The sequence below is a fragment of the Athene cunicularia genome (genome assembly GCF_003259725.1).
Source record: "Athene cunicularia isolate RWA chromosome 2 unlocalized genomic scaffold, athCun1 chr2_part1, whole genome shotgun sequence".
NCBI classification, from domain to species: Eukaryota; Metazoa; Chordata; class Aves; order Strigiformes; family Strigidae; genus Athene; species Athene cunicularia.
Genome location: NW_020799095.1, coordinates 52560983 through 52573769, shown reverse-complemented (window position 1 = coordinate 52573769; position 12787 = coordinate 52560983). Strand labels below are relative to the sequence as shown.

Sequence of the window (12787 nt, the reverse complement as noted above, 5' to 3'; positions counted from 1 at the left end):
TAACTGAGTTAGATTTATTAGCTCATTACAAGAAATGACTGGACATTTAAATGTTTGTTTGAAGTTTTCTGGCTTGTAACACTATTTTTGTTTTGATTTCAGAATGCTCTCTTTAGTTGTATTAACAGAAATGAAAGTAAGTATGTAATAGTTTGTCTTTTTTGTTTTTCTTTTAAATTATTATATCCTTTTTTCTCTGAAATGTAAGGAATTCTGTGAGTGTACATATACACAAATCACATGGATTCAGTTCCATAGAAGGAAAAACCACATGCATAAATTTTCTTGCTCAAGTGATAAGGGGATTGAACTGTTCATGTAATCTATATCAGTTTATAATTTGTGTATCTGTACTTGTTTTTTCTGTCCTATTTTGATGATTGCTTAGAAGCTCATTTTTTCCTTCTGCTTTGTTCATTTGATGAGTGTTAAGTAACAAAATTAAATACATAGATGAAATCTTGCACCATGCAAGTTTTGTTGCCAGTTTATAAAATTAAATCAGTGTCTCAGAATTAATTCTAGTAAAAGTATTTCTCAAGAGCTGTATTTTTAATAATATATCAAAAATGGGTGAATCATGATACCATCTGTCTTTTTTTGAATGAGTTTTAGGATACTACTTTTATTTATTTGTTTGCTATTAATATTTTCTAACAATTCAATTATAGGACAAGTCTGGTTATCTTAAGAACAAAAGAGCTGAAGATAAAATTCAGCTGGCTTACTGGTGTCTTGAACTTAAGTTCAGGATGGCTTAGGGACATTTTTCTCAAGCCAAACAAACAAATATAACTTGGCTAGTTACAGATATTTCTAGCCATTCTGTAGACAGAGGTTATTTTGATAGAGCATAGAAGAATTTCTTCATTTTTTTTCACAGTAATACCTTGAGCTTCATTGTGTGCTCATTTCTTCATTTCTCTGTGTAGAAACACTTAGATTTTCTGTTGGTTTTTTTGTTTCTCCAGTGGGGTCAGTCTGTTGCAGTTATGCAGGTCATCATACAAACTGCCGGGAATATTGTCAAGCAATTTTTCGGACAGACTCTTCTCCTGGTCCTTCACAAATTAAAGCAGTTGAAAATTACTGTGCATCTATTAGCCCTCAACTTATACACTGTGTGAACAACTATACACAGTCATATCCAATGAGAAATCCCACAGATAGTAAGTATTAAAAAAATCCTTTACTGAAAGTTATAAAAAAAAATTGAAAATGTTTGAGGATTGGATGCAATTTTATCTAAAAGGTGTTATTGTATAAATCTAGTGTATAAATTGTATTAATGTATTTCTATATTATAATTGTAATTATATGAATTTATATAATGCTAACTTTGTAGGTGCATTATTGATTTTTATTTAATTTTTTAATTCTACATATTGGTGTTGGGTTTTGTCCTGAGTTTATTCTGTTTGCATTTAAAAGAATCAATGTTATTTGAGATTACTGGTTGGGGGGAACCTTCCTTATAGCACTTTTTCTCCAAAGTCTATTATGTCATGCATTTTGGTGGTTGTTGTATGTTTGGTCATTAACTCTTTTTTAATTTTTTAACAGGTTTGTATTGCTGTGATAGAGCAGAAGACTATGCATGTCAGACTGCTTGTAAAAGAATTCTAATGTCGATGAAAACAGAGCTTGAAATTGTTGATGGACTTATAGAAGGCTGTAAAACAATGCCTCTCCCTCAGGATCCACTTTGGCAATGTTTTCTCGAGAGTTCAAGATCTGTTCACCCAGGAGTAACTGTGCACCCTCCACCTTCCACAGGCCTCGATGGAGCTAAGCTCCATTGCTGTTCTAAAGCAAATTCTTCCACATGTAGGTCAGTATCTCTCTACCCTTGTTTCCAATTGTGGAAATGCTTCAGCATTTGTCTCATATCAGGCCTTTGCCTGCATGTTGCTATGTACATCTAATAAAGCGTTCTGTGAATTCATAGAAAAAGTAAAGATTTAGATAATAAGATGGGTGTCACATTCTGTCCAATACTTGCTTTGTATCTCAAAAAATACTGTTGTATAAGAGGAATCACACTTTTCTTACACTTAGCACTGGCTTAGTATGGCACACACCCTAAGTTAATGAAACCTGTACCTTACTTGTGGTCATAATAGCTAATATTGCAACAAGATGAAGAGGCCTTAACCAGATGCTAAAGAGAGCCTAGGGGACAATGAATTGCACAAACTCTCAAGTATCTAGTTGCTGCATGTTAAAACCTTAGTAGTATTACTTACTAGATACTGTTCAGATTTTTGTTAATGAAACATAACCTAGGTTATTTTAATAAATAATGGAGCTAACTATTACGACATTTAAAAACAAAATACTTTCAGCAAATAGTTGCATGTTTGCAAATAATTGATTGGAGCGTTTTTAGTTTAGAGTGGTTTTCTGTTCACTTTAAAAATAGATCATTATTGTCTTTTAAATGCATCAGTATGTCAGAATAAGTTGCAGACATTGGGTTTTGAGCTGTTGCTTCCTTTTATATGCTTTTATATCAGGGCAGTTGATACAGTATCTTTTAGTTGCTTGTTTTGACAATAAGTTCTAAAAATGGATCCTTCCCTCAAGTTTTCAACATGCAGTAGGCTTTAACAGTACAGTGAAGTTCTATACCATCAGTTGGGATGGGAACAGTTATAGTTTGTAGGATACTGCTGCAAACAAAGTGGCTTAGGTATTTCTGACATCAGGAAACATCTCAAACACGAGCAACAAACAGTACACCTGTTTCAAACATCAGGGCAAAAGAAGAAACGTATTGCTTGCCACTCATTTCTGTAGGAGGAGGAGGTGTGATTTGAAAGATGGGATTCGTAGTTGTTCATTATCATATTATCTAGATTTATTACAAGTAAAATTAGCTGGGATAGTTCTCACCTCAAAGTCATTAGTTCATGTTTCCAGCTATTGCTTTTTTATTGATATTGCAGTTTTATATTATGAAGTCTTTCAGTCTTACTAGCTTAAAGATTTGCTAGCATTGTTAAGCAAAACTGGAAAACTTATAAAACACCGAGGTGGGTTTATGTGATTTGAGCACAACAGTCTTGCAGGGTGCTACACAATCTTTTACAGTGAAGGTAGGCAGTTGTGATCAGTAAAGAAATGATGGGCTCTACTATACCTGAATGACTATTGTTCTCTTAATTTTATTTTCTTCATCTCTTTTTTTTTTTTTCAGAGAGCTCTGCACTAAACTTTATAGCACGAGCTGGGGCAATTCACAGAGCTGGCAAGAATTTGATCGCTTTTGTGAGTATAATGCAGTTGAAGTTTCCATGTTGACCTGTTTAGCAGATGTACGAGAACCTTGTCAGCTGGGCTGTAGAAATCTTACTTACTGCACTAATTTTAATAACAGGTAGGAGAGAGACACTGAATATTTTATAAAGGAATTCCTGTGCTTTGATTTAAAAAATAAAAGAAAATGTTTTTCAGTCTTATTTTGAGATTGTATGTAGCTGTCTTTCTGTGAATATTTCTTTAGATGATTAAAAATAAACAGTTTTTCTTTAGAATAAACTTTTGAAAATGTATTTAACAACAGACATAACAAAACTTACAAGAATAAAAGCTAGCCCGTGAACTTGGAACATGTTATCACGTGTTAGCAGCGTATTCCTCTTACTGTATAGACAAGCAAGCCATGATTACTGGAATGTTCTGTCTTATAAATAAGGTAGAAATGCTTGTTAAATTTACGTGTTGGGCTTTTTCAAAATTCCTTTTCTCTCAGAGATATTTCTGTGGTTTTATACTCTATAGAGCAAAATGCATGATTTTAGAGTGATGCCTGAATTAGTAATTTTAAGGTTGTAAATTAAATAGCTTGAGTTTCAAAAAAGCATCTAAAATTTTGTTAGCTATTAGAGAGCTCTGGCTTTTCTTTGAAATAGTATACGGTGGCATGAGTGTTATATGAGTAGTAGAATCACATATGTGATAGATGCAGCCTAGGCAAATATAAATGATAAATCAGCTTGCATTAGTGATTCACCATATTCACAGAGATATTCAGGATATCTAAGACACTTGCTTTTAAGTTAGCCTTCTTCAGTTAAGAAAAATCTAAGTGATGTTTATCTGAGAGGTAGGGGTGAGAAGGGACTTTTCTTAGCCTTAAGTCTTGAAGAGCTTATTTTCCTTAAAGACAGAATTCCAGTTGATTTTGATCTTGATGTGGAAGGGAATAACTTCTTTTATACCATAAAAAGCAAGCAATATCAAGGTTGTAGAATTCATATGGTGAAAGGTAAAATGTGTGGTGTTTTCTTTTTCTTGTATACATGCTGTATCTTAACTTTTTCTTTTAAGACCAACAGAACTTTTTAGGAGCTGCAATACTCAGTCAGACCAGGGAGCCATGAATGACATGAAACTATGGGAAAAAGGGAGTATTAAGATGCCATTTATAAACATTCCTGTGCTTGATATTAAAAAGTGCCAGCCAGAAATGTGGAAGGCAATTGCCTGCTCACTGCAAATTAAACCTTGCCACAGCAAATCTAGAGGAAGTATAATCTGCAAGTAAGTACTGTGGGGAGGGAAAAAGCAGTTTAAAGTTTCTGTTGATGATTTTAATGAGAACTAAAAAGCTGCTGTAGTACTGTTTGACTTGTTAGGAAAACGTGGGAAGGCAAACATGGAAGGAATATGGGCTTGCTTAGTTGCTATTGCCTGAATCTCCATCACTGTAAATGGAAGATTCTTGCCTGAGATAGATATATATGCTTCCATTGTAAGGTTGATTTATTGTTGGAGTTTTTATAGATGCCAGGGAGCCAAAAAACTCTGGAGGTTTTCAGCTGACAAAGGTCTGAAAAAAATGAAGTTTGTTTTTTGAAAAAACAAATTTTGAAAGTAGGTGATTGGGTAGAAAAGATACCAGTTAATAGTACAAGTAGTGAGATAAAGTTCAACCCCTATTAGACATTAGTAAATCAAGGAAATGTTTGGTCTTCAGAGATATATGCATATGATGTCATAGAAAAGAAAGATCACCAAGCCCAAAGTGGAGGAAGAGTAGTAGTGTACGCAATAGTTCCTGTCTGTGTCACAAATTTGTTCCTCCTCCTGCATGTAAAATATAACATACATACATATATGTATATAAAAAGTGTGTATAAAAACACTCTGTGAGGCAGAAGGGGAAGATTGTGGATTCAGGGAAGGAAAGAATGTGGAAATACATCTTTTTCATACAGGGCCTTTTATCTTCAAGTAGAGTTCATGAAGTTCTGTTTCTTTATTTATCTGAAGATCAGACTGTGTGGAAATACTGAAGAAATGTGGAGATCAGAATAAATTCCCTGAAGGCCACTCAGCTGAAAGTATTTGTGAGCTCTTATCTCCAACAGATGACTTGGAGAACTGTATCCCATTGGATACATACCTCAGTAAGTATCAACATACCTATGCAACAAAATTATAAACCAAGATACTTGGAATGCTTATCACTCTTTTAAAAATTTTCATTATTTGTTTTAAAGAAAATTGTATTAATCTGAGACATTTCATTTAGTGTACTAGAGAAAAATGGATCTTTTTTCAAATTGCCATAGCTCATTAGGTTTATTCCTTCTTTTATTGGTTGTATGTGGCAAGGTTGTTTTGGTAGTGATGGAGGCTGCAGGGGCTGTGTGGGAAGATGTCAGGGACTATGCTGTGCCAGATAAGGTCAGCTTGGCAGTGGGCCTGCTATAGACCAAAGCTGAGCCACTTAGCAAAGTTTGTCATTCCTCTGTGAAAACGTGTTTAAGAAAGGGCAAAAAGTGTCAGACGGGAGGAGAAGGAGGGAACAGGAAGAGTGAGGAAACAAGGGTAGTACCAAGGTCAGAGGAGCAGGAGGAGAGGAGGTGTTCCACATGGCAGCCTGTGGAGGACCCCCATGCCACAGCGGGTGGGTATACCCTGAAGGAAGCTGTAGCCCATGGAGGGCCTGTGCTGGAGCAAATGAAAGGTGTGAGGAGGAGTGAGTGGCAGACAAACTGCTGTGTACTGACCATAGTCACCTTTATCCCTCTCCCTTCCCAATCCCCACTGCATCACTTGGGGCAGGGGCAGAGAAATCCGGAGTAAAGGTGAACCTGGGAAAGGGAGGAAGAAACAAACTCCTTTAATGTTTGTCTTTTTGTTCCCATTACCTGCATCTGTAACTAGATGTTCATTTCAATTGCCAATAAATTTGGTTCATTTTTCCCAAGTCAAGTCAGTGTTGCCCATAATGATAGTTCTTATGTAATCTCCCTGTCTTTATCTCGGCCTCTGATCTTTTCTATTATTGTTCTACCTATTTTCTACCCCCATTTCATTTGGGATGAGGGGACTGAGTGGGAGTTTGGCTGTTAGACAAGGCTAATCCATTACACTTTTCTTTTGGGGACTTTGTTCATTCAGTGCAAGTACACTAATCTGTACCATCTAATAATCTGTCTTGTTGAATTTCAGTGATTTATAGCTACTTGAAAACAGACTAGTTAATCTTACTTTAAGAAAACTCTGTTCTTCAAGAAGTCATCTCACATGCCAAAAAGATACTATAATAACATTTATTTACAGAACAAAAGCTGGATCATGCTTGGGAGGACTGATCTCAAAAAAAAGTCACTTAAACAGTAGCACAGTTTAGAGCACAACCTCTTGATGTACAAAATGACACTTTTGCCTGATGGATAAACTCTGTTCTTTTAACTGCAGTTAGAATAACCAAAACCCAAATTAGCTCTTGGGGCAATAAAATATTAATTTAGGAAGTATATGGAAGAATTAAATTTTTGTGATTCTGTTTTCTTCTAGTATATCTTATCCCTCAGTGTGGAACACAATCGTATTAGTAAAATTTCATCTTGGTTCTAGATTTCATTTCAATTCATCCTTTTACATTATTTTCCAAATCTGTTCTACCCTATTACTACTTCCTATTGCATATTTATCTGTGTAGAATTTAGACCCTTTTAGCCATATAGGATTTAACTGGTTTTAGACCTTCTTCCAAATTAAATTTTTATATTTCTTTCTCAAAATCCCAGGAACTTTGAAAACAGTAAAATTTTGGTTATTAAGATCTGCAACTGAAAGCATGCCTCAACAGATAAAATTGTTCCCAGAGAGACAATGTATTGAAGGTTTGGGTGTTTCTTTTCATTTAGATGCCACTTTTCCATATTGTCTTCCCTTTCCTTAATCTTGTCACAGCAGAACATTACAAGTGAGTTAAAGGGAAAACAAACAAGTTTTATCAATTATAGCAAACTTGGTTAAACATCAAGTGTACTTTTAAACCTCCCAATTTTTTGATCATTGACTATGAGACTTCTCTTGATTAATCTGTCAGTCATTGTCAGTTTGTATTTTTGTTATATAGAGAAAATGACTGGTAAGGCAAGATAGAGGAAATATATTTTGCTTGTGAAGAATCATCTGGGTGATTATTTCCAGGATTGAGGACTAAACTTTTGAAATAAGTTAACTACCTTGTCACGTTAAGCTTCTACAAGTATAGTTAAAAAAATTAAAAATACTTCACAGAATTGTCAAAAATATTGTTTTACTGGGTGTGAGAAATACCATACTTTACTGAGGAAAAAATAGATCTCATTTAAACTAATATAGATGCTGTATATTCTGTTTTCAGGCCCAAGTTCTTTAGGCAATATTGTAGAAGATGTTACACATCCGTGTAATCCAAATCCTTGTGCAGCTAATCAGTTATGTGAGGTAAACAGAAAAGGATGTCAGTCTGGAGAACTGTGTCTTCCATATTTGTGTGTGCCAGGTAAGGAGTTTTGGACTGCTTACCTGAATTTTGCTGAGAAACACATTGTTACTGAAATTTTGTTGAAAGTTTTAATTGCTGATATCCCAAATGAACTATTCTCACAATTATCTTGAGTTTTCAAAAGCTGTAGCCTACCTTCTAACTCTCTTCATTTTTCTGTGTGTTTCTGTTTTTATTGTCCACTGAAACATAACATCTTATTAGAAGATATATTACTTTGTTCCATACACAGTCTCTAAGCAGCCTTCCCACTATTTAAAATTGCAAACATGCAATACTACAAATACAGTGCAGCTCACTGCTGCTGCAGACACCATGGCATCTATTGCCCTGTATTTCCATACATTGTTAGCCATATCCACATTTATTTTCATACTGGCGAAGTAAATGGACATTATGTCTTCCCTCGAGATTAATGAAAATCAAGCTGTCTGTTGTGGGAGTATATTTTAAGAGCTCTGAGAATCTGATCAAATGCAGTGTACCCTGGGATGTACATCTGCATTGGCAGCAGCTCCAGTGTCCAAAGTTCAAGATGTTATCTTACATGGAATTGTCCCAAATCTTCCTTTACAGGCCAGGTCAACTTCTCAAAATCTCTCCAGCAGCTCATAGTTAACTAGTCTGAGTAAATTAATACTCGGACTCTTTCTGAAGAGCTTCACTGTAGCTTCTTCATTGGATTCAGAGTGCCCAGGTTTAGGGCTTGGAAGGAAGTGATACGGCACATAATTGCTTTGCCTCTCTTCTTTCTACTACTTGAGCTTGCAGCACTGATGCAGCATCTCTGCACTTCATCTTTAATCACTGACAGAGCTATGAGTTCATTCACTCAACAAAAAAGCAGAATCACAAGGCACATGAGCTCTGGGTCTCTCCCAAATCTGTATGTAGACTTGTAGTTTGGAGGAAAATGACACAGACTTTGGGAAACAACAAAAATATGAATACTGGATCTTATTCTGCCTTGTCCTTCCACAAGACACACGGTGCTGCTTCTCTTTAATGATGTCTGGAGGTGCAGCAGTACACAGCTGACTATGTTTCTGCTGCTGCTCCGAGTGATACTTTCAATATCGCTCACTAGAAAGGCATCCATGGTCATTTGGGAACTCCTTTTTTAGAACATAGGTGTTGTCTAACTTCTGCACTGTGTGCAAATGTGAGCTGACTGGGGAGGGAGCCTCATATACAATGAGTTTCAGCTGTCTGACTTTGAAACGGTAGGCTTGGGTGGTGTTGGTAACAAGGGTCAAATCTGCAGAGGAGGTGGCAGACTGTATGATGTCCAACTTCTACAGCCCCTTCATCTACCTTAGACACCAGCAGGGCTTCACACAATTTTTCCCCTTTCTTTAAAGCAAAAAGTATCATTCAGTAACATGAAGGATCACCTATGGTTCTTGAAGCTTGCATTTGGTGAATGCTTGAACACATGTTGTGACAGAGATAGAGAAAGTGAGAGCGACACTGTTTTTTAAACTGAATTGCGTGAAGCAGCCTCCTCTCTAGAGCGAGTGATAGAGAATGCTGCCATAACAGTCTCGTGTTAGTTCCCTGAGCCTCCTCTTCTGTTCCAGCAGTTCTGGGACTGATCAGCAGTTTCTCCAGTGATTTTTTTTTTTTTTTTTTTTTTTTTTTTTTTTTTTATTACAAAGAGGAAAATTGGGGTTGGCTTCACTTGTACACATCCTACGCTTGTGCCCTCCTAAAAGCAAGGGTAGACTTCAGCTTATTTTGGGGGAGCCTAGGGACATTGAATTGGTTATGTGTCTCTGACTCTTACAAAATACTTCTGTTCTTCTGAAAAGCTGAGCATTGTTACTATATAAGTTGTATTGTCTTCACTTGCTGCAAAAGTTATTTGAAGTGATGAGAAAACAAGCTCACCTAGAGCTTTTGAAGAGAGAGTTTACTTTCTGTAAACATTGGAAGATGACTCTTATGTTTGAATTCAGTCTTTTTACTGGTTGAAAGTTTTGGGGGATTTGTTGCAGTTCATCACTCCTAGGGTAATTTTGATCTACTATTTCATTTTTTTTTTCCTTGCAATATTTAAAACCATTTTTCTTCTTTTCCATTCTTTTTTTTTTAAACCCAGTTTTCTTATTTTTTCTCTTTCTCCTTTCTTCACATCTGCCTGTAAGAGTCCTTCAGTGTTCACATAAGAGGTACCAGTAGGGAAGGAAGACACAATAAAATGTGTGAGAGTGGGGAAATGACTGGACTTTGACCCTTCAATTCAGGTTCTGTATTGGAGAGAGTGAAGCATATGTGGTATTGGTTGTATCATGTATATTTCATACTACTACAGAACTGTGAAAAATGAAATTACTTGAGAACCATTGGAATTACCAGTGTTTTTCTCTACAGTGACATTTCTACAAGTACTTCAGAACATTATCTCAAGCAGCTATCTTCTATTTCTGCTACTTGCTGCCTCTAAGAAATGCGTGAATTTGTCTAAAGAGTGAGAGCAAGGCTGCCTTAGGAACACCTTAGCTTTTTCACAAGTCAAAGAGAAGTAGTTATTTTTGGTAGTGGCACTTGCCAAAGTATTAACTAAATATGAGCTAAAATTTCTCCTTGTATGTAGGTTGCAAACTGGGAGAAGCCTCAGATTTTATTGTCCGACAAGGTACACTTATTCAGGTTCCATCCTCAGCTGGTGATGTTGGTTGTTACAAGATTTGTACCTGTGGACACAGTGGATTGTTAGAAAACTGCATGGAAATGCGTTGTGTTGACCTTCAAAAATCATGCATTGTTGGAGGACAAAGAAAAAGTAAGTATTAGAACAGTAATTATATCTTTATATAGCACCTGCTCCTTAATTGATGAATTTTGAAGTACATATGAAGACCCGGAGGATCTGAATGCAGAGCTTATCAGAAAATACAAAAGTTAGTGTTTGCATCCCTGTATATACTTGTTTAACTCTTACATACGCTGGAGGGTTCCATTATTGAAATCAGTGCTGAACTGTGTCTGCCTCAACTACTGAAAGTCCTATGTGAAGCGTGTGCTTAGGACACCATTTTTCAACCTAGAGGTCACTGACTTGCCTCGCATCTCCTGTATTTCATAGTACTTGCTAATAGGTAGCTTCCTTTCTGGTAGAAGAACTTGCTGGTGGGAGCTCTGGGGAGCCAGTAGGCAGCAGGGATGAAGCAACAACAGCAAAACAAATTTATCTGCTTTAAGCATGCTGTAGTTGTGAGGTTTAAGCACAGTAGAACTGACAATAAATGGCTGCCCATTTCCTGGATTCCAACTTTGCAGGTACTCTCAGTCTACTTTTTAACGCACTGGATATCCAGCGACCAATGGAAGTGTCTGGGGAAGATTATGAGAAAAGGAAGAGGATTTAATCATACTTTCCATGGATATTCTCCCAGAATCTGTTCTGTGCTTCAGACCACAGACACCTTGAGCAGGGGGTGGTTTCTTTACTAGTTCCTAATGGTTGGGGGGTTTGGGTTTGTTTTGTGGGTTTTTTTCCTTCCATGGATTTTAAATATGTGCTTAAAAAAATCAGAAGCTTTTATCATGAACTCTAACCTCTGGCAAGAAGTTCCACATGTTAAGATATGTAAGCCTAAACCTTCTCTTTTTTGTAGGGTTTGCAAGGGATTTGTTTTAATTTGAGCCTTGATAGTTTGTTTCATCTGGTTTCCCTTAGTTCATGAGGTTCATCCTAGTTCTTGTATTGAAAAAGCTGATGAATAGTTGTTACCTGTTTGCCTCCTATTTCACACCTCATTCCCCTCATACTCAGGTTTTTTTCTCCAAGCCAGTTCCTATTCTATTTAATAACTCCTTACATGAAAAGTTGTACACTGTTGATCGTACTTATTACCCTACTGTGTACCTTTTCCTAGTTTTTACATTTTCTTTTGAAATGGGAACTGGAACTTCATGCACTATTCACAATGAAGGTGCCCAATCAACTGTCTGTAATAGCAAAGTGATGTTCCTTTCATAATTATTCTGAACATTATCTTTTTTTGGGTGCTAATTCTATTGAGGTCATGCTTTCACAGAGCTGTCTATTGTAACACTGCCTTCCCGTTCTTAAGTGGAAATAGCTCACAGGTCATCATGTGAATTGTTAAAGAATTGTTTTATTCAGGACACTGAATTTCCTCTGCCTTATCCTTTCCTAATTGCTCAGTGTGGTGAGATTTTTCTTGCCGTTCTTCATTATTTGGTCATTTGTGCCTTGCTGGGGTTGCTTACCGCCCCCATCGGGGTCTCTGTCTCATGCGGAACCAGAAACGACACCACACACCAATATGATGATCAAATCGTTCCTCTTTATTCTCTGATTCTGGTTACATTTTATAGTACTCTAAGTTCCATACACACGTGGTTATCTGACTCCTAATAGGCTGCATACATTGTTCAGGCATGTCTACAAGCAATTACGTTGGTTAATTAATTATATTTGCGTAAATAAAGCCCAAAACTTGCTAAAACTTTTTATCTATATCTTTGTTCTGCACAAACTGGTACACTTCTGCTAACCATAGCTACTCCTCCTTTGCTGACCACAGGTGCTTATTCCTTTGCTATCTGTTGCTAACTTTGTCTTCAGCCCTGTGCTTTCCCATCCACATCTTCTTTCGCTGACTTCTCCTTCAGCCTTGTATGTTTCAATCTAAATTCTTTTCCCATCAGCTTTGTATCCCGATCTGCATGCTTTCTGCATTAGCTCCATCTAATGCAGCCCAGACCCCTAGAGTGCCTTAATGTTATTGATAGACTTTGTCATGTAAATACTTGCATTTGGTTTTTTGGATCATGTTGAAACAGAACAGCCACTGCACAGATCATGGAGACACCTTCACTTCAGGACCAGTGACCTCCCTTCATTAGCCATTTATTCTGTTTCAGAGTTATGTGTCCATATGAGCGCCTTTTTTCCTCTCTCTGCATTTTTTCTTGAAAGTCTATATTAAAGAGCTAGTAAATGTCTGTTGGGTGTTGAAG

The 12787-nt window shown here is 36.6% G+C and overlaps 1 protein-coding gene across 2 annotated transcripts in view; it reads left to right on the top strand.

The window, feature by feature from the left end:
• Positions 1-12787, top strand: part of RECK (reversion inducing cysteine rich protein with kazal motifs) — a 58611-nt gene that overhangs the window by 28572 nt on the left and 17252 nt on the right. For both annotated transcript variants that reach the window (XM_026843729.1, XM_026843728.1), the window contains 8 exons: positions 103-136; positions 972-1169; positions 1564-1831; positions 3200-3379; positions 4333-4545; positions 5278-5414; positions 7652-7792; positions 10392-10580. In XM_026843729.1, coding sequence (XP_026699530.1) covers positions 103-136; positions 972-1169; positions 1564-1831; positions 3200-3379; positions 4333-4545; positions 5278-5414; positions 7652-7792; positions 10392-10580 — 1360 coding nt within the window. The remainder of the gene's footprint in view (positions 1-102; positions 137-971; positions 1170-1563; positions 1832-3199; positions 3380-4332; positions 4546-5277; positions 5415-7651; positions 7793-10391; positions 10581-12787) is intronic.